General features: G+C 43.8%; 1 protein-coding gene across 5 annotated transcripts in view; it reads left to right on the forward strand.

Moving 5' to 3' along the window:
* LOC117364703 (RING finger and transmembrane domain-containing protein 2-like) overlaps positions 1-22,737 on the forward strand; it is an 81,299-nt gene that overhangs the window by 19,022 nt on the left and 39,540 nt on the right. For 4 of the 5 annotated variants that reach the window (XM_033954209.1, XM_033954207.1, XM_033954210.1 and 1 more), the window contains exons 4-6: positions 11,142-11,242; positions 12,305-12,333; positions 18,215-18,368. In XM_033954209.1, the coding sequence (XP_033810100.1) occupies positions 11,142-11,242; positions 12,305-12,333; positions 18,215-18,368 (284 nt within the window). The remainder of the gene's footprint in view (positions 1-11,141; positions 11,243-12,304; positions 12,334-18,214; positions 18,369-22,737) is intronic. The other variant, XM_033954211.1, reaches the window with a different exon arrangement.

The following is a 22,737-nucleotide window of genomic DNA, read 5'->3' on the forward strand; positions in this document are numbered from 1 at the left end:
GGGAAACTTTCTATAAGAATTTAGAGACTCCTTTAACTGTCCCAGGGGCCCCACGTAAACTGGATTCTCTATATAAGGTAATTCCCATTCCTGGGTTCGACAAACCTCAACTACCACATGAATCCTTATTTGTCGAATCCACCCTTAAAAAGACTTCAGGAGCCAGTGTATATGCATCTGTCCCTCCTGGCAGAGAAGGAAGGGCCATGGATAAATTTGGTAAGAGGCTCTACCAAAATGCTATGTTAGCTAATAGGGCTAGTAATTATGCTTTTCATTTTTCTTTTTATTTAAAGCATCTCCTTACCACCATGGCTTCTTTCGAGAAATATCTTCCTTCACGAAAGCATTCCGCTTTTCACACATGCTTGTCGTCTCTTCTCCAATTGCGTAAGTTTATGGTGAGATCCATATATGACACTTTTGAACTTACATCCAGAGCGACAGCAATGTCAGTAGCTATGCGTCGTTTGGCCTGGCTTCGGGTATCCGAGCTTGATGTTAACCATCAAGATCGGTTAGCCAATGCCCCATGTCTAGGGGATGAGCTCTTTGGGGATTCCATGGACTCAACCACACAAAAGCTCTCTGCTCATGAGACGCGCTGGGATACCCTGCTCAAGAATAAAAAGAAGCCTCCTCCGCCAAGACCATACAGGCAGCAATCGGCCTATCAACGCCGTTTCACAGCCCGTCCATTGCCTACCACTGCTCAACAACCTAGGCGTCAGAGGCAACAGCAACGTCAGCCTCCCAGACAACAGCAACAGCAACAAGCTGTAAAACAACCTCCTCAGCAAAAGTCACAGCCCTTTTGACTTCATTCTCCGCAGTATAGCCAGTATCCCTATTCCTGCTCTCCTGCCTCAACCAATAGGAGGTCGACTTTCTCTGTTCCTCAGCCGGTGGGAAGTAATCACTTCGGACCAATGGGTCCTCAACATCATCCGCCACGGCTACTCTCTCAACTTTCAGACTCTCCCTCCTCAAAGCCTGCCAAAAGAGTCTGCTTTGAACAGTCCTCAATCAGCCCTCCTTATTCAGGAGGTCCAATCCCTCCTCCTTCTGAACGCTATAGAGGAAGTTCCTCTAGATCAAAAGGGGCAGGGATTCTACTCCCGTTACTTTCTAGTTCCCAAAAAGACAGGAGATCTCAGACCCATCCTGGATCTTCGCGATCTCAACATTCATCTAGTAAAAGAAAAATTCAAGATGCTTTCTTTAGCCATCCTTTATCCCCTTCTAAATCAAAACGACTGGCTATGCTCCCTCGATCTCAAAGAGGCTTACACTCACATACCGATCAATGTAACCTCAAGACCATATCTCCGATTCATGATCAATCATTGTCATTACCAGTACAAGGTGCTGCCCTTCGGTCTTGCCTCATCTCCAAGGGTATTCACCAAATGTCTCATTGTGGTGGCGGCTTTTCTACGCTCTCACCACCTGCATGTATTTCCTTACCTGGACGATTGGTTGATCAAAGACACTTCTGCCCAAGCGGTCCTTCTGGCCACCAACCAAACCATCCAGTTTCTACAACTTCTGGGATTCGAGATCAATCTACCCAAATCCCATATCATTCCCACTCAGAGACTTCAATTCATTGGAGCGATCCTAGATACACTCCTCATGAGAGCTTTCCTGCCATCCAATCGTCTTCAGACCCTTCAGTCTCTATGTCACCAGGTACTTCCTCTGCCGTCCATCTCAGCAAGGCAAATGATGGTGCTCTTGGGACACATGGCATCCACAGTTCATGTCACACCTCATGCCCGTCTTCACCTGCGCACTCCTCAATGGACCCTTGCGACCCAGTGGTCCCAAGCGTCGGACCCTTGCTCACGACACATATCTGTGACATCATCTCTTCGTCAGTCTCTGCAATGGTGGTTGGTATCCTCAAATCTATCCAGAGGTCTTCTGTTCCATCAGCCTCCTCATCAACTAGTCATCACCACCGACGCCTCTCTGTATGCATGGGGAGCTCACTTGAACGAGTTCCAGACTCAAGGTCTTTGGTCAGCCCAGGAGAGGAAACATCAAATCAATTTCCTGGAACTCAGAGCGATGTTTTACGCCCTCAAGGCCTTCCAACACCTTCTCTTTCCTCAGGTCCTTCTGTTGTGCACAGACAATCAGGTTGCGATGTACTACATCAACAAACAGGGTGGGACAGGCTCTCGCCTTTTATGCCAGGAAGCCCAGAAGATCTGGACTTGGGCCATAGATCATCATCTCTTCCTGAAAGCTATATACATTCAAGGGAAACAGAATTCCTTAGCGGACAAACTCAGCAGAATTCTCCAACCTCACGAGTGGACACTCGATCCCGTAACTCTGCACTCTATCTTCAATCAATGGGGCACTCCTCAGATAGACCTCTTTGCAGCTCCTCACAATCATCAGCTGCCCCTATTCTGCTCCAGACTTTACTCTCCACACCGTCTAACAGCAGATGCTTTTCTCCTCGACTGGTCGAATCTGTTCCTGTACGCCTTCCCTCCTCTGCCTCTCATGTTGAGAACCTTGTTCAAGCTCAAGAGGGAACGAGCCACCATGATTCTGATTGCTCCGAGGTGGCCCAGGCAACATTGGTTCTCCCTTCTACTTCAACTCAGTTCCAGGGAACCTTTTCTTCTTCCTCTGTTTCCTTCTCTGCTTACGCAACAGCAGGGAACCCTTCTGCATCCCAACCTCCAGTCTCTACACCTGATGGCTTGGTATCTCTCGGGCTGAATTCGACTGATACTCTTTTGTCTCAGCCCGTTCGTTCCATTCTGGATGCCTCCAGGAAACCAGCCACTCTACAATGTTACCATCAAAAGTGGACAAGATTTTCTTCCTGGTGTCTTCTTCATCATCTTGATCCCACTTCCCTAGCAGTGGAGACGTTGTTGGATTATCTTCTTTCTTTGTCTGATTCTGGCCTGAAGTCCTCTTCCATCAGGGTCCACCTCAGTGCCATTGCAGCTTTTCATGAGCCAGTCCATGGAAAACTTCTTTCAGCTCATCCCCTGGTATCCAGGTTCATGCGTGGGCTTTTCAATGTGAAACCACCTCTTAAAGCCCCTCCGGTTATCTGGGATCTCAATGTGGTTCTTTCAGCTTTAATGAAGCCTCCATTTGAACCTTTAGCTACTTCTCCTTTCAAATTTCTCACTTGGAAGGTACTTTTCCTTATTGCTCTTACCTCTGCCAGGAGAGTCAGTGAGCTTCATGCACTGGTTGCAGATCCACCTTTTACGGTCTTTCATCATGACAAGGTGGTTTTACGTACACATCCAAAGTTTCTCCCCAAGGTTGTCTCGGAATTTCATCTCAACCAATCCATTGTTCTACCGGTTTTCTTTCCCAAACCTCATTCCCATTCTGGGGAACAAGCTCTGCATACTTTGGATTGTAAAAGGGCTCTTGCTTACTATCTGGAGCGTACGAAACCCCACAGATCAGTTCCCCAACTTTTTCTGTCCTTTGATCCGAACAAATTGGGACGTCCTGTTTCTAAACGCACGTTGTCTAATTGGCTAGCAGCGTGCATTTCTTTCTGTTATGCTCAGACCGGACTGACACTGGAAGGTTCTGTCACGGCCCATCGAGTCAGAGCAATGGCAGCATCTGTAGCTTTCCTCCGTTCCACTCCTATTGAGGAAATCTGCAAAGCTGCTACTTGGTCCTCAGTTCACACTTTTACATCTCATTATTGTCTGGATACATTCTCCAGAAGGGATGGTCACTTCGGCCAATCTGTATTACAAAATTTGTTTTCTTAATGGCCAACCTTCCCTCCATCCCTCTTTTTGTTAGCTTAGAGGTCACCCATCAGTCAAGAATAGCTGCCTGCTTGTCCTGGGATAAAGCACAGTTACTTACCGTAACAGGTGTTATCCAGGGACAGCAGGCAGATATTCTTGCGTCCCACCCACCTCCCCGGGTTGGCTTCTTAGCTGGCTTATACTAACTGAGGGACCGCGCGCCTCTGTCGGGCGGGAAGGCACTCGCGCGTGCGCGGTGCGGCCGAGCTAGAACTTTCTAAAAAGTTCTTAGAGTGCAATCACTCTAAAATTGTCCGTACCGGGGCTCCGTCGGTGCCGTCACCCCATCAGTCAAGAATATCTGCCTGCTGTCCCTGGATAACACCTGTTACGGTAAGTAACTGTGCTGTATTGTCCTAGGTTGCAAATGCTGAAGTTGCCATCCAGCCTCACTCCAGCCTATCCAATCATCCCTTTGTTTGCAGGACATGTACCGTAAAGTCTGGCCAGTAACATTCTCCTGTTCCATATTAGTGGGGTTCACATTGATGCCCACCCCAGCCCATCCTCCACCGAACCACCATATATGACACACAGACCGTGCAGGTCTTTCCAATACCGGCCTTAGTTCTTTACTTTACATCCTTCATGTTCTAATTAGAGATCCTCTATTTGTATCCCACGCTTTTTTGAATTCCATCACCGCTTTCCTCTCCATCACATCTCTCGGGATGGTATTCCAGGCATCTACCACTCTCTCCATGAAGAAGAAACTACCCTCTCTGAAGAAAATGATACCTGCTGCCTTCTTAAACCAAGTGCCCTGTTAATAAAGTTATCTGCTGCTGATTTTGAGGCACGTGGGAGAAGCCACTTGCACACATCGGATACCTGCTTTGGTGAAAGTTTAGCAATAACTTCTGCTTGGGTTTCCCCTTTCGTTTCCTGCTTCTTTAGTTCACCCTACAAAATCTTCTTTTAGGATTTCTCATTTCAACAACACCCCCTGCCCTTTTACTAAACCACGCTAGCAGTTATGAGCGCAAGGAGCCGTGCTGAATGCTCCTTTGAGTTCCTATGAGCATTGGGAGCAGTGCGGCTCCCTGCGCTCATAACCACTATCGCAATTTAGTAAAAGGGAGGAAACGAAGGATGCCAGTAAAGTATTTTTTTAGGTTTCCCATTTACCCCCGCCTGCCACCCCCATTATTGCTTTTCAGGTCCTCCATTTCTTTATTCCTTGTTTCTATCCAGTGTGATTAGAGTAACTTGTGATATTCAAAAATATACAGAGCAGTTTCATCCAGATAAAATACATAATAGAGCACAAATTTTACATTTATTTGTTGCCCATCTTCCTGGCTAGCACTGTCACTTAGCAAGACAAACCAATATGCTTCATTGATTGCAAAATCCATCTTAGCAAGTGTCCTCTAAAATATTCCCTGCAAAACTCAGGGAATTCTTATACCCCAGAAAAACAGATTTTCAGCTATAACCAAAAACACTCAGATTTTCAGCTATAACCAAAAACACTCCTGGAGGCCAAATTTGTATATTTGTTTATAAACAAAATAATGAAAAGCTGGTGCTGAGGAACAGGTACAAGAAGGACAGCAGGATCAGATAAAGATGTGAAGGAGTGGCCTAGAGGTTAGAACCCTTGCCTCATAACCACAAGAAACCATCTCCGTGTTATTCTTTGAGGGACGAAGGAAGAATCGGAATATGAATGGGCCCAGCCAATGACCCTCAAGCCTTGCATTGAAGAATGCTGGTGTAGAAGGACTCGGGTTGAGAGAGACACTAAAGAAAGGGACTTGTGTTGGCCACTGTTGGAAACAGGATACTGGGCTTGATGGACCTGCAGTCTGTCCCAGCAAAGCATAGGACAGTCAAGCCATTGTGACATCACTGAAGAGGTTGGCTCTTAGGCATTGGTGGAATGAGGTATTACGACATCACAATTTCAGCTCTGGAATGTTGCTACTCTGGGTTTCTGCCAGCCTCGTAGAGAATGACATGGGGACAGAATTTCTCCCCGTCCCTGCAGTTAACTACAGGAAACCATCCCTGTGTCATTCTTTGAGGGGAAAGGGAGGAATCAGAGTATGAACGGGCCCAGCCACTGACCCTCAAGCCTTACATTGAAGAGTGCTGGTGTAGAAGGACTCAGGTTGAGAGAGACACTTAGGAATGACACGGGATGGTTTCATGCGGTTATCAACGAGGACAGGGACAAATTATGTCCCCGTGTCATTCTCTACGGTCGGCACCCTCTGAAGCCCCAAGTACTGTAGTTAGATTGTGAGCCCACTGGGATAGATAGGGAGAAATACTTAAGAGTACCTGAATGTGAAAAAGGGCTTTGAATTGAAACTGTATACTGTATAAGAAACATAAATAAATAAGAAGAGCTTATCCGAAGGGGGAGTCCAAACGTGTCATCAGGCCTGAGGAGAAGAAATCATCCACAAATGGACAGGAGGGGGTTTATAATCGGCAAATACTTTCTGCCCTCAGACTCTGCTCTCCATAAGGAGGAGTCACCTAATGGTTAGAGCAGTGAGCCGAGACAGAGCAAAGCCACGGTTCAAATCCTTCTGTAGCTCCTTTACCCCAGGTACAAACTTAGGGGACTTGTCTATAAAGTGGTACCTACAGTTACGTGAGTTTTTCCCACACTGTTACCAATAGTTTGTGAAACCAACACTCACTGGGGAAGTGAATTGCTGGATAATCATCACCAAGGAAACGTTGATACTAACATCATAAACAGTCCCCGATTGTCAAAGAGTTATATGCATTGTATCATCTTTGTAAGTGCTCAGAAAAAAAGGGTTTTAAAGAGACCAGACTTTAGGCCCCAGCTGTCTATTTCTCTTCTTTTTTGCAGTCACAACACTTTTTCTAACTTCATATCATAAGCAAAACGTCAGCTATTGAAAAAAACATTTATCAAGATTTGAAGAAAGAAACTGATCTTTTGCTGGAGCTGGGCAGCTGTGCAGGTTTTGAGCACAAGTTTACAGCGAGACCAGCACATGTAAAATCTACGTCGGGTTTTCTGAAACAGCCTTTCGCAAAACGTGTCAAAACCCGCACGGCTGCCCAGCTCCAGCATAAGATCAGTTTCTTTCTTCAAATCCATTGGCTCCCGGTTTATTTTAGAATTCAATTCAAGTGTGCTTGTGTTGTTTTTAAAATCCTATAAGGTATCTTTACTCCTCTCCTTCCGTTATCTTGGAATGTTTACAGATTCTCCTTTGCAAGAGGTAATCAACAACTTAAATTATCTCTTCCTTCCAAGAAAGGGATTAAAGGAGTCAAAGATTGTTAGTCAATCTCTGATTTTTAAGTTCTCTCAACTTTGGAATGATCTTCATTTCTTTTAAGGAATTCTGGCTCATTTAAATTTTTTCATGAATCTTTAAAAATCACTTTATTTGCTAAACACTTTGAAAATTACTCTTCCGAAACTTAGTCTTATTCTTGTGGTTTTTTTTTGTTAAGTTAACTATTGTAAACCGAGTCGAGCTTTCTTGGACTGATGTCTCAGTATATAAAGCCAAGCCTTAGATTAGATTAGATAAATGTTTTTTTCAATAGCTGACATTTTGCTTATGATATGAAGTTACAAAAAGAGAAATAGGGGTCTCTTTAAAACCCTTTTTTCTGAGCACTTACGAAGATGATGCAATGTATATAACTCTGACAATCGGGGCCTGTTTATGATGTTACTTACCATTACTATGGCCATTAAAAAATTTAGTGCTTCAGAAATTAGCCAACACCTATTTTGTAGGCAGTAAAGTTCTCACTTAATCAGTTAGCAGCAGTAATGTAGCTGCGCTAATTGATCACAGAAATAGCCACTTTCTGTTCTCCCAACGCACCGCCTCCATAGGAAAAAATATATAAATATTTTTTATCATGCGGTTTATACGTTTAGATTTCAAACTTACTGCAGGGTCTTTGAGTGCGTCCCGTGGTAAACCATTTTAAGATACAGGAAGCGCGTGCTAGCGCTTAGCACAACTCAGTAAAAAGATCACGAAGTGTGCTACCACGTTAGGACATATAGTAAGTTAGCTGCCATTGACTGGTGCTCGAGTCCTAGCAACTTGATGAATTACAGATCTAAAAAGAGACCGGTTTTGTGCTAGTCCGGAAAGGTCCTCCAGCGTCGTCCCCATGGTTGTTTTCAACGTGTTCAGCTATCTGAATGCAGGTCTCCCTCTTCGCTGGTTCCTTCGATTTTCCCAAAACATGATGTCCTTTTCCAGTGATCTCTCTCTTCTGATGGAATGACCAAAATAAGACAGTCGTAACTCCATCATTTGGGCTTCGAGCGACATAGCTGGTTTGATCTCTTCCAGAATCGATTTATTAGTTCTTCTGGCGGTCCATGGAACGCATAAAATCCTTCTCCAGCACCAAAGCTCAAATGAGTCAATCTTCTTCCTGTCTTATTTCCATAGTGTCCAGGTTTCGCATCTGTAATTGACCACTGAGAAAACGAGTACATGGACAAGTCTGATCTTCATTTGGAGTGTTATTTCCTTGCCTTGTTGAGAGCCTTCACTGAAGAGTGACCAAGTGCTGTTCTGTGGACTATTTTGTTTTATTATGGCATACAGTGTACAACATGATCAAAAAAGTACAAGTACAAACTGTTTAACTGTTAACATCCTTCAAAGGAGTCTCTCAGATTGTGAGGGACACACTGTGAATGCTCAGTATTACAAGTCATTTCTGAAGTATCGTAGAAATGTCCAGAACTATTACACAGCGTTATAATCCTACATGACGATGCTTGGAAGGATGTTAATAGCTGAAATAGTCACTCTCAACTGATTGTGTGCTTGGTTTAGCGAAACAGCTAACATTTATTACTTGTTTGTTAATAAACCCCGTCTTTTACGAACGCAAAGCGCGGGTTTTGGCACCGGCAGCAGCAGTAGCTGCTCTGATGCTCATAGAATTCCTATGAGCTTCGGAGCAGTTACCACCGTTGCTGTTGCTATAATCCACACTTTGCGTTTGTAAAAGAGGGGGAAAATGATGATTTCAAATGTCTTTTTTGTGCTTCTTCCCTATCATCTCTCATTTGGTGGCAACATTAAGAAGTACATGTCACACACTTTCAGACATATTTGTTGCTCCATAAGACGCACCTGACCATAAGACGCACCCTAGATTTAGAGGAGGAAAACAAGAAAAAAACCATTCTGAACCAAATTCTCCCTGCCAGTCTCTGAACCAAGCCCCCTTCCCTCTCTGCCCTACAAGGCTATGCAGTCAGCCTCTCTCCCTGCAAGGCTCTGTACCCTGTCCCACCGCCCTGCCCTATACCCTGCCTCCCCCCTCTGATGGTCTAGGGCGGGGGTCGGCAACCTGCGGCTCCAGAGCCGCATGCGGCTCTTTTCCACCTTTGCTGCGGCTCCGGTAGTGTGTCACGCAGGCATGAAGCTTAAGTCCGGCGTTGCGGCGGGAAATAGCCATGCTGAGCAGTGAGCTCAGCACATGCACAGATGAAAGCCTTGCTTGCTGATTGGTCCGGCGGAGAGGAAACATACAGGAGGCTGAAAGAAAGGAAGAAAGATTGGATGCACAGTCAGAAGAAGAAAGTGCAACCAGAGACTCATGAAATCACCAAATAGCAAAGGTAGGAAAAATGATTTTATTTTCAATTTAGTGATCCTGTATATAGCATTAAGATAAGAAACAATATATGCAGTGTTAGATTTGTTTTATAATGGTTTTGCGGCTCCAAGTTTTTTTTTCTTTTCGAAAACGGGTCCAAGTGGCTCTTTATGTCTTAAAGGTTGCAGACCCCTGGTCTAGGAGTAGGCTGGGACAAGAGCAATTCGTCCCAGCCGACTAACAATTTTTTACACCCCAGTACCTTTTTAAACCCAACGTACCTTTTAAATAATATCCCCCGTACCTTTTAGTTTAAAACTATTTTTATTGATGAATGATCAATCCAACAGCAGTAGTATACATCATACCACCTTTCCAAAACTTTACAATAAACATCAAATAGAACCATTCAAAGAAGGTATCACAGAGATCAGATCATTAATTTTTTCCTTTGTTACATAAAGAAAAATACCCTAATTCCCCTCCCCCCACCATCCATCCTGTGAAACAGCAAAAAGTAGAACACAGCATTCCAGGGGCCTGTGTTTTTGGGGCTCCTGGAGATCAAAGGATACCCCCCCTAACAGTCAAAAATACTGACCCCCCTAATCTAAAAAAAGCAGATAAATGTACCTGACAAAACCCAAGACTTAGCCAAAGCAAAACCCCAACCCCCATACCTTTTAAAGCTCTCCATCCCTCGCTAGACAGCTCTTGTACTCAGTGGCACACAGGTCAGCAGCACGGAGGTCAGGTGTGAGCTTTCCATGTTACTGCATAGCCCCGTGCCATTTTCTGAATGGCTGGCATCAGTTCTCGCGAGTCCTACAAGAACTGATGCCAGCCATTCAGAAAGCAGAGGCGGGCTCAAGCGGGATCACGCAAAGCTTGCTCCTTACAACCGCGCTCCTGACCTGAATACAAGAGCAATCTAGCGGGGAAGGGATACCACCAGGCTGTTTAATAAAGGTACCGACGGCGACAGGCAAGTGGGTATTTGTTTTAAACAGGTGCGGCAGTGGTGCTGAGAGGTGGGGGGAGGGATGTGTGTTTAGAAAAAGTGTGTTGGCGGTGTTGAGAGGTGGGGATTTTTGAAAAGGTTCAGCGGCAGCGGGAGGGTGTTTTACAACGCTACGGAGGGGGGGGGAGCAAATTTTGTATCTTCACTCCATAAGATGCACCGAGATCACCCACTTTTTGGGGAAAAAAAGTGCGTCTTATGAAGCGAAAAATATGGTATATTAAATTTCTAGTGTTAGCACGTTTTTGAGAGAGAAAAAAAATAGTTGTGATTTTTTAATCAACCATCGTCCCTCATTTGTTATGTTTATTATTTTATATTATTATTTACAATTACACCCCTGTTGATGAGTTTTAGTAGAAGACATGTGTGTTGCGTTGTGTAGAGGGTGGAACTGCTCCCTTACGTAGAAAGACTAAATAGGAGAAGATATGACATACAGTAGGACTGTGAAATCATGAGTGGGATGGAGTGGGTAAATAGAGAACAGTTCTTTATCCTTAGTCAATGCACAATTAAACTGGTGAATTTATTCCTAGATAAGTTTGAGTTTTAAAAGTGTTGGACCTCTTTCTTGGGGTTAGGCTCATTAAGAGTAAACTTAAGAATCTCAGTAGAGAATGGATCTGCCATGTAGTTCCTGAGTACTGTTGGCATCTCTTCAATGCCACATCAGATTTTCCCATTCTTCATATTCCTTTTCTTTTCTCTATCAGGAGAAACGGTCTGTGCTGGTTGTCCTCTGGATTTTGCTGTTCCTGACTGGGAACACACTGTATTTGTTTTACACCTTCAGTTCCCAACAGCTGTACAACAGGTGAGCAGCCCCTTTCACCTTTTCCTCTTCACTTCCTTGTGAATAGAGAATGACACGGGACAATTTTTTCCCCGTCCTCGCAAGAACTCAATTTCCCCGTTTTGTCCCCATTCCTGTAACTGCACAAGCCTCGAACACGTATGATTTAAAGTGTTTGAGGCTTGTGCAGATGAGGATGGAGCTTAGGCATTGGTGGAATGAGGCATTATGACATCACAATCTCAGCTCTAGAATGTTGATACTTAGGATTTTAAAGCGTTTGAGGATTGTGCAGATGAGGACGGAGCTTAGGCATTGGTGGAATGAGGCATTATGACATCACAATCTGAGCTCTAGAATGTTACTACTTAGGATTTTAAAGGGTTTGAGGCTTGTGCAGATGAGGGCGGAGCTTGCAGGAATGGGGCGAGGACAGGACGGGAAAATGAGTTCCTGCGGGGAGGGGGAAAAATTTGTCCCCGTGTCATTCTCTACTTGTGAGCTGTCCTTTTACAGAATCATTCTTAGTTTAAAATATAATTCTGATTGTTTGATATTCTGTCAGAGTCCAGTATACAGTACTTGTGTATCTCAAGCTCCTTTCTATTCAGGTCTCCTGCAGTGATGTCATAGTCCTCCATCTGTGACATCACAATCTGCACATCATAGTACATTTATATTGTGATGCCACAGCCTTCTCATTCGCATTTGTATGTATTTGCTGTAAAGGATATGGGATGGTAATGAAATCTAATGAGCTTATTGTGCAGACAGAGAGAGTTGGGAAGCTCCCCAGGCTCTCTTTTAATAGAGATTTTCAGTCACCTTCTGAATAAGGATACTACCCTTTATCTCTCGTCCATCATGTCTTGTTACAGCAGCAAAGCTTTGCACTGTAAAGACTGTTTGAGTTTGATCTTTTGAAAAAGAAAAGAATCCTAAAAACCTAAAAGCTTTGACAGAACAAAAAGAAGCAAGGCTAGCCGAAATGCATTAATTAATTGTGTTTGTTTTGTAATTTATTTATTTCAGTTTATTTCTGGTAGTTAAATAGAACTTAAAAGTTCCTTTTTCTGTTTTTAGGTTTTGATTTGTCTCCTTGAGTTTATTGTGTGAGTATTTCATGTCACAGTTTCTTTTCATTCATGATTTATTTTATTATTTTGTTTTTATTGTAATTTTAACATATCTGTTTTTCATTATAGAAACATGATGGCAGATAAAGGCATCCACTCTCTCCTCCTCTCCCTATAGGCTAAGGCTCTTTACACCTGCATTGTGAGGTTATAGAGCATTATTGTTGTAAGCTAAGGCTCTTTACACTGACACCACGGTATAGTAATGAACTGATTGATTTAAAAAAAGTCTTGTCGTAAACTAGAACGTGCTTGGAGAAGGTGTCATTCTGATGATGCAAAAACACAACAGAAAATTGCACTGAAGAAATACATTTTATTCCTCACAGATTGAAGCTAATCAAAGTGATCAGAGGAGATTGTTTAAACTCTTTTATTCTTTGACATCTGTTTCTTCAGAGCTTAGTGATACTCAGGCCCTGATTCTCCTAAGTGCCGTCCCGATTTTAGGCAGCTGTAGGCGTCCTACAGCTGTCTAATCAGCCAATCGGGATGCACATTTAAAAAAAAAAAATGCTCCCCAGGCAGGCCTGAAGGCGCCTCCGGGAGCCTAGGGAGACCCGCAAGATGCCTAAGCTCATAAGGGCCTTAGGCGGGTCTTAGGCTGAACCTAGGCGGCCCTACGCGTCTCCCTAGTAGAGGAGAAGCTTAAAATGTAGGCCAGCAAAATGCTGGTCTACATTGTAAGTAGACACGGCCGCTATACTTATCGCGGCAAGGGATCTCTCTGCCGCGATAAGTATAGCGGACCACGGCCTGTCCGATCGCTGGCAGGAAGGGTGCCAAATCCCTCCTGCCCGAAGACGCACCCTCCCGACACTACTGACTGCCCCCCCCCCCGACACTACTGACCGCCCCCCCCCCCGACATTACCGATCTACCCCCCCCCCGACAATATCGATCACGGGCAGGAGGGTGCCCAATCCCTCCTACCCGAAGACGCACCCTCCCCCCCCCGGTGCTAACAACCCCCAAATCTCCACTCCACCAAACCTGTTCTTACGGCGAGATGGGTCCTGCACGTCCAGCCGGCAGGCAAGTCTGGTCGAAATGAGGCGGGCCCGACCCTTCCCGGCCCATCCCGCCGAAGCCTAAGGCCTGATTGGCCCATGCTCTAGAAGCCTGGACCAATCAGGCCTTAGGCATAGCGGGTCCGCCCGTCCCCACTTAATCTAAGGCCTGATTGGCCAATCAGACCTTAGACTTAGTGGGGATGGGCCAGGCTTCTAGAGCCTGGGCCAATCAGGCCTTAGGCTTCGGCGGGATGGGCCGGGCAGGGGCGGGCCCGCCTCATTTCGACCAGGCTTGCCTGCCAGCTGGACGTGCAAGACCCATCTCGCCGTAAGAACAGGTTTGGTAGAGTGGAGGTTTGGGGGTTGTTAGCGCCCGGGGAGGGGGTGCGTCTTCGGGCAGGAGGGATTGGGCACCCTCCTGCCCGCGATCGATATTGTTGGGAGGGGGGGGTTAGATCGGTAATGTCGGGGGGGCGGTCGGTAGTGTCAGGAGGGTGCATCTTCGGGCAGGAGGGATTGGGCACCCTTCCTGCCAGCGATCGGACAGGCCGTGGCCCGCTATACTTATCGCGGCAGAGAGATCCCTTGCCGCGATAAGTGTAGCGGGCCGTGTCTAATCTAACCCGATTCTCTAACCCGCGTCTGTAACATGGACGCCGGTTTACAGAATCGGGGTTTAGTTTAGGCCGATTCTGAATAGGACGCCTCTCCCGGGCGTCCTATACAGAATCAGGACCTAGGTGTCTTGCGGGCCTCGCCTTCAATATAGGCGGCCTGCCTGGGGAGCATTTTTTTTAAAAAACGTGCATCCCGATTGGCTGATTAGACAGCTGTAGGACGCCTACAGCTGCCTAAAATCGGGACGCACTTTTGGAGAATCAGGGCCTCAGTGTATAACCCCTTCAGATGAGGATTTAGTTCAGTACTTTTCAGATAAAAAATTAGAAACTCTATTTATCCAGATTTGGATATAGTTATTAATTTTAGCATTTATTCCAGTATTGAACCAATTGCAGCAGATAAATGCTGGTCATCATTTTTATCTATTACAGCCAGTAAGACCAGCTCTTTATTGAGAAAGTTGTCTAAATCAAGTTTCAAGTTTAATAAAATTTTTGATTAATCGCTTAATCATATTTCTAAGCGATGAACATTTTAAAATTACAATATTTGGGGAACAATACAATACTTAGTAATATATTACGTCCAAGCGGACTAATAGACAAACTTAACAAACCATAAAGAAAAGGATAAAGGAGAATGAAATACAAAATCATTAAAGGAAAGTAAGACAATCAGGGAAAAAACAAAAGGCAGGGAAAACAAAAAACCTTAATATTGTACAGTGGAATCGTATTGTGTATTGAATAGCTCTTCTGCATATCTGATGGCAGATCCGCCCTTTCAGATAACTGAATGGCTTGCAGCAATTCTAAATCATTTTTTTCAGGCTGGACAAGTTCCAACTTTATTAGGGAGAATTATTTTAACTCCTCTCATTAAGATTGCATCTTTAAAAAAATCTTCCTTTAAACCAGGGATGTCAGTCTCTGGCCCGCAGTGTAATTATATTTGGCCCGTGAGAAAATGCCAAATGACTACTAGAGTTGGCTCACTGGGCATGGCAATGTAGGACAGCTATAATATCTTCACAATGTGTGTCAGGTTTCAAGTTTAATAAATTCTTTGATTTGATCGCAAAATCATATTTCGATGCGATTTACAGCAAATAACAAATCGAATAAAAATAATAAAACCCACATACATCACATAAAACACTACTAGACATTAATACATTAGGGAAGAGGGGAGTATAAAATACAATATTAAAAAATTAAAACAGTAAATAAAATCAGGTATAGGTTTAATATTCACAGGATGGGAAACAAGTACCCACATATTTCAAAGAACAGATTCCACCTATTTCAGTGAACCTCCACATCCTGCCCTCAAGTATAATAGAGCCGGTTTCACTTTTATATATTTATTATTTTTAATCGGGTTTTAATTCATCATGTGACCATTGATTTCTTGAGTGTACTTTTTTCATGCCACGTTTTGTTTATGATTATGGTTGTGACTACGGCACTTGTCCTGTGTCCCCCCTTTTTAACTTGCCGGCATTTTTCGAGCCGGTTTTTACTTTTGGTTTGCTCAGGTCAGAGCGCTACAGATTGTCTCTACTAGGTAAGAGCCACCGGGGCTTTATTTCATTCTTCCTTTTTATTTTTAACGTGCACAAACTTATTTTAAGTTATCTTAAGTTCCCATAAAATATTAGCCGATGGTTTTTATGTTTTCTGTAGTCTATTGCAAAAAACAAGAAAAAACTGCAGATCAAAATGTACAAGATGCAGACTATGTTTATTTATACCGAATATTAATGCAGTTACTGATATCACCTTACTACAAACCAAGGGACCCAACACGGTTCGTGTTTCGGAGAACACACCTTCTTCAGGGGTCCATGGTTGCTAAGGTTTAAGATAAACCGCAATGAGAATGGTATAAAACAAAAGCCTGTGTGAATGAAACGCAAGCCGAAAGTGCACTGTGTGTTCTCCGAAACGTGGACCATGTTGGGTCCCTTGGTTTGTAGTAAGGTGATATCAGTAACTGCATTAATATTTGGTACAAATACACAAAGCCTGCATCTTGTACATTTTGATCTGCAGTTTTTTCTTGTTTTTTGCTCTTGCCTTCTGTACTGCAGACTTTGTTGGATCTGTTTGTTGTATGTTTTCTGTAATCTATTGCCACACTACAACGTTTGTTAGTGCAGGGCAGCTACTCTTATTTCACGCTCTGCAGCAGAGACTTTTAAACCTTTATGCACGCAAGGTTTTGTTATTTATTTCTCACTATTTATATTGTATTTTTGGGGGGAGGTTTAGTTTATGATGTGCCTGCGATGCTTCTTTAGCCACTTTTATGATTACACTCTTTTAGTTTCTTTTGCTGAACTTTGGGCTAGATTCACTAACCTGCCCGATCGTGACCAATCTGTGTCCGATCCAGGCAGGTCCGATGGATTCTGCAACCAATAATATTCTAATGGGGGCGATCGGAGGAACACCCCCATCCACCAACACAGATTGCTAGTGTGGGATCCTGACGCATGCGCAGGCCATCTGCTTTCCCTGTAGATGGTCTGTGCATGTGTTCGTGTTCGTTTTTGCTGCATTTTGATTTGGGGGGGAAGGCCCCAACTCTCCTGCTATCTCTTCAACTACCATGAGGCCAGCAGCGTGCCCGATTTTAAGACAAAATGGGATCGTCATATGGGTTCTCTTCACAGAGAAAGGTAGGGGAGGGTCATTAAGGTGGGCAGACTAGATGGGCCGTGGCCCTTATCTGCCGTCTATTTCTATGTTTCTATGTTATGTTTCTATCAGTTGTCTTGAAGGGTGATCCTCGGCAGCAGCAGCCTCTTTAAAAGGCTAAAACTCACTGGCCCTGACTCTCCTGCTCTCTGCCGCTTTCCCTGAAGTGCGAGCCCGCAGGTTTAAAGCGGGGCTGCACTGCGTAGTGCAGCCTTGCTTTAAACACGCTGGCTCGCACTGCAGGGAAGGAGGCAGAGAGCAGGAGAGTTGGGGCGGCAGGGAGGAGGGGGAGTTTAGATTCGGGGCAGAGAGCAGGGCGCCTACAAGGTGCGTGGCGTGCCGGTGATGTAGTATCAAAATGCAGCCCAGAAGAAAATGACAGATTATTTTTCCTTCCAGTACATGCGACATAATGCTTTAGAACAGTGTTTTTCAACCTTTTTACACCCGTGGACCGGCAGAAATAAAAGAATTATTTTGTGGACTGGCAAACTACTAAGCTGCATGTTCTCATTTCTTCTAGCTGGGAGCAGTCATGTTTAGTATCAGAGGCTTGCGCAATAAATTTGGGACAGTATAGCCAGTATAAATCAGTGAATTACAGTGTGTGATAACAGGCAAAAGGTTGACTCTTAATCCCACAGAAAATGCGAATCTAGCAAAAACAAAATCTCTGTGGAGATGGTGATGTTCGGGATGCAGGCTTTATTAAGAAATATACACATTCATAATCCACATAAAATATATCTAGGATCCAAACCGTTGGGAACTATGAACCCAGCACGGTCCGTGTTTCAACAATATTGTCTTCTTCTGGTGTCCCTAAAAGTCCTGATATAAAAACACATGGATAATAATAGCTTTATTTTGATATACCGCAATACTACAAATAGTTCAGAGTGGTTTACAGAGGAAGACAGCGATAATACAGAAACTTTCCATTAGCATGTTAAGATGAATCGAGTTTATCTGGGAGTGTTTTAGGAATGCATCAAGACAGAAGTGGAGTCAGAGGAATTTGTCAAAGAGATAAGTTTTGATTGACTTCCTGAAAGTTTGATAAGAAAGTGCCTTTGGCATAAAGTAGGTTAAACATTTGTTCCATTTGGATTAAAATCTGAAAACAATGCTGAGTTGCAAGTCTGCGCGAATGATAAAATGTCTGTGATGCAGAAGGTTGTGCTTCCTGCAGTGCTCCGAAAGAGAACTTAACTTTCGTGGTTTTCTTTAAACTGAAATTTTGCTTGATGGGAACTATTACTGTGTATTTTCCATACAGAATATTCCAGCTGACATCACCTTTTATAAATGAGGACCCCTCAAAAGACAAAGTAATACTGTCCAAGTTCTAAGTGTTCCTGGAGTTCTGAAAATCATTTTCATTATTCATATCCTTTGTAGATACTTGTTGTACAGACTGCTGTGATGTGCTGAATCTTCACTTGTTTATACTCTCAGGAATTGTCTCTGACATGCTGTGTTTTTCTTTCTTTCCTGTCTGATCTACTGATGCGTCTCCAGCCTCATATTCCTGAAACCAAAGCTGAAAAGCCTGGATTTCTTCCAGCTGATGTGGATTGTGGGCATCGCAGACTTTGTGCTGAAGTACATCACTGTGGCATTAAAATGCCTGATCCTTGCCTTGCCAAGGATTGTCCTGGCTGTCAAATCAAAGGTAAAATATTTCCTGGATTTGTCCAATGTAAAGCAGATTTGTTACATTCAAAAAGTACAAAAGGATTTTAGAAAGAGAAGCAGAGGAAAGGATATCTGTGAGAGCTAAAAGAATCAGGGAAGGTTAGGTGAAAGAAAGTGAGGAAGAAAAGCAGGTAAGACAATAAAGCAAGATGAAGATTTATTTGCTACAAAAGGAGAAAGGAAAGAGGTAGGGTATTAAGACAGGAGAAAAAAAGAGACTGTATGGTAGACAAGTGGATAAAGCATGTGAAGCTTGGATCCTGGATTTCTTTCCAACCTCTGCTTGTGTATGTGTGTTTATTTGTGTTGTCTCTGTGTGTCTGACTTGGAGTGGTTTGGATTGAATGCTACCCAAATATTCTGTTGACTTAGAAAAAAATCAGAAAAATGAAGAAAGATATAGTGGCATTAGAAAAGGTTCAAAGAAGAGCGACCAAGATGGTAAAGGGGATGGAACTCCTCTCGTATGAGGAAAAACTAAAATAGTTAGGGCTCCTCAGCTTGGAAAAGAGACGGCTGAGGGGAGTCTACAAAATCCTGAGTGCAAGTGGATCGATTTTTCACTAGGGGACATAAGAACATAACATAAGAACATAAGCAGTGCCTCCGCCGGGTCAGACCATAGGTCCATCATGCCCAGCAGTCCGCTCCCGCGGTGGCCCAAACAGGTCACCTGTCTGAATCACCAGAAGGGGCCCCCTTGCCACCCTGGTTTCCCATTGAAGTCCTATCTTCCCATCGAAGTCCTAACCCTCCGGTTTTGCACATGCACGACCTGGTCAGGTTTCTATACTTATTTCCTGGATACTTCTCTCAGTATCCCACGATCCCTTCGATGAAGTTACAGGGAACTACTTTCAAAACCAATAGGAGGAAATTTTTTTTCACTCGGAGAATAGTTAAGTTCTGGAACGCATTGCCAGAGAGTGTGGTAAGAACAGATAGCGTAGCTGGTTTTAAGGAAGGTGTGGCCAAGTTCCTGGAGGAAAGGTCCATAGTCTGTTATTGAGAAAGATATGGGGGAAGCCACTGCTTACTCTGGATCAGTAGCATGGAATGTTGTCACTCTTTGGGGATTCTAGAATCTTGTTACTCTTTGGGGTTCTATATGGAATGTTGCTTCTCATTGGGTTTTAGCCAGGTACTAGTGGATTGTCCACTGTGAGAGCGGGCTACTGGGCTTGATGGACCATTGATCTGACCCAGTAAGGCTATTCTTATGATAATACTGTATATCTACACAGTAGATGTCACTCAGCTGAATAGACAAAAGAATGGATTTTAATTATTGGCCATTCTTCACCACTAGGAGGCTTTATAATAGCAGTATCCTAGTCATTTACACACATATCATATATACTCATGTATAAGCTGAGATTTATGCCTTCCCCTCCCCCCAAAAAAAATTTGGGATCTTGGCTTACAGTCAAGTCAGCACAATATTCTGCCTAACTACTACTAATTTCTATAGCTCTACTTGACATACACAGCACTTTACATCAAAACATTGAAGAGACAGTCCCTGCTCAAAAGAGCTTACAATCTAGTCAAGATAGGCAAACTGGATAAGAAGGTGCATCAATCCACAGTGCTCAGGTGGGGGAATTACAGAGGGAATGATAAGACAGATATTGGTGCTTAGCAGCTGGGTTGGAGTTTGGAATTGAAAGCATCTTCAAAGAAGTGGGTCTTGAGTCTGGATTTGAGCACTGCCAGAGACGGAACCTGATGCATCGAGTCAGGCAGTTTGTTCCAGGCATACGTTGCAGCAAGGTAGAAAGGATGGAGTCTGGAGTTGACTGTAGAGGCGAAGGGTACAGTTAAGAGAGACTTATCTGATGAGCGGAGTGCCTGGGGTGAGTGTGGGGAGAGAGGAGAGATACTAAGGAACTGCGGAGTGAATACTCTTCCCCCCTCCCTCAGTGACCAACATTTTGTCTTAGTGGTAAGCCCGAACGCTAAGGCTGACACAGAGACAGAAGGAACTACAAGCAGGGCCAGTCCAGGGCCTTGAACATTTGCGCATGCTAAAGGCCTGCCCACTTCCAAGGGTGAGAGCCAGAAAACCTTGAGCATGCACAAATACTCAAGGCCCTGGACAGCTCTGCTTGCAGCTATTTTTGTATCACCATCTGCTTACTGGTAAGGACAAATACCAGTCACTTGAGGAGGTAGATGGGAAAAAAGGAGAGATGTGCCAGTAACCATAGGGGATGATAGGGAAGAGAAAAGTGTCGGTCACCATTGGAGGGAGGGGTATAGGAAGGCGAGGTAGAGATGCTGGTCACCGTGGGGGGGGGAGGGACAAGGAAGAGGGAAATAAATGCTAGTCAGCACAGAAGGTGGAAAGACGGGGAAGAGGGAGAGAAATGCCAGCCATCATGGGGAAGGAATATTTGGCTTATATTTGAGTTAACATTTTTCCCCTTTTTTCAGGAAATAATGTCTCAGCTTATGTTTGGAAGGATTTATATTTGAGTATATAAGATAAGTGTCGTCTTACAGAATAGTGATTAGTGGGAAAAGTCCACACCCTATTTTGATGGCATGTACTTTGCCTGTGGGCAAGTGAATGGACAGAGTTTGGTCAAATCATGGGTGACCCGTCAAAAGCATGCCGGACTTTGTCGTGCCAACAATCCTGTGGCGACATTTGTGTGTAGGACATGTGCCCACTGCTGCTTTTAAGCCTTTCCGTTATCCCTGTGAGAGGGGTGTGTGGGGGAGAATCCCCCACTACATTTACAAGTCCTCACGCTCCCTTTGGAGGGTGTGTGTGGGGAGGGAACTCCCCCCACTACACTGAAAACTCTCGAACAGCGAAAATTGAAAGGAGAACGGGAGTTTTCAGTGTACTTGGGGGGGGAGGTTCCCCCCAACCCCCCAATGGGAGTGCAAGGACTTGTAAATGATCCCCCAAACCCCCCTCACAGCGCTAATGGAAAGGCTTAAAAGTAGCGGAAGTGATGGTGCGCACAAGTCCTGCATGCAAATGTCACCACAGGATTGTCGAAGCACCAATGTTTGACGCGCTTTTGACGGTGTGCCAAATCATGCATATATTATAGAATACTGTTTTTTAATTTTTTTCAATCCATTCAAATGTTGGAAAATAATAGGTAAAGAATATCACTCTAACTTTCTGTTTTTTTGTCCGGGTGCAAAATAATTCTCCAAAGATTTTATGGAAATGTACGAGGTTTGTTGTGGGGGCTGAAGTGGGCCAAATTAAACCAGGGTTTCTAGAGAAATACCCCCCCCCTGAAAAATTCCCCAGTTCATTTCTATTGGAGAAGCAGTTTCAGCTTCTCTAATCTAGAAAGACTGATACACTAACACACAGAAAATAAAGATTTTTCCTTTGAAACCACATCTTTCCTCCCCTCTGTTTTTCCAGTCACAGAGGGCCTATACACAACCATACATACACAGACACAACACCCAGGTGGATCACACACACACAACAACAAAACACCAACAGATACTGTAGAACAGACATGTATACATGTGTGCATCCACACATGCAGACAACAGACAGATAAATGCATCCTTATGTTTGCTGGAGGTGTGCTAAAGGTTAGTATTGTTTTTGGTTCTTGAATTTGGTTGGTACAGTTGGATGGTTGGAATTGGAAGTTGCTTTTATGTGTTAGGAGGGTAGGATTTTTTTGAGGTGAAATAATCAACAGATGTTACCATTAAAACAGGTTATTCCATAGTAACTCCTGCTATTTTTAGCACAGGCCACATTTTATACAATGAGATCTAGTTCCTAATAACTGGTATTAACAGTAAAATAGCACTTCTTCAGAGTAGTCCATGTTGATCCCTCCCCCGCTTTAGCGTGAATAGTTTCAGCCTCTTGTGACCAGAGTTGATATTGTGATGTCATAATGCCTCATTCCACCAATGAGCCAACTTCATCAGTGATGTCACAATGGCTTCATTGTCCTATACTTGGCTCATTCTGATACTGTGATGTCAAAATGCCTCATTCTACCAATGAGCCAACTTCATCAGTGATGTCACAATGGCTTCATTGTCCCTTACTTTTATTACATAGAGCAGGGATTTCCATTTCCAGTCATTTCTTTTTTCTTTAAGGGGTACATTGTCAATATGAGCTATCTATCATTAAGAGTTGTTATTGTAATGTTAAGCCCAGTTATTAGTAACTAGGTCTCATTGCATAAAATGGGACTTGTGCTAATAACTAGTTACTAATAACTGGGGTTAACGGTAGCATAACACATGAGAAAGCTAGCCCATACTAATAACATCCTTCTTTAATTAAAGAAAAAAAATTAAATGGGGAAGTTATCAATATGGGCTATTGCTAAGATGTA

The sequence above is a fragment of the Geotrypetes seraphini genome, chromosome 8 (genome assembly GCF_902459505.1).
Source record: "Geotrypetes seraphini chromosome 8, aGeoSer1.1, whole genome shotgun sequence".
In the NCBI taxonomy this organism is placed as follows: Eukaryota; Metazoa; Chordata; class Amphibia; order Gymnophiona; family Dermophiidae; genus Geotrypetes; species Geotrypetes seraphini.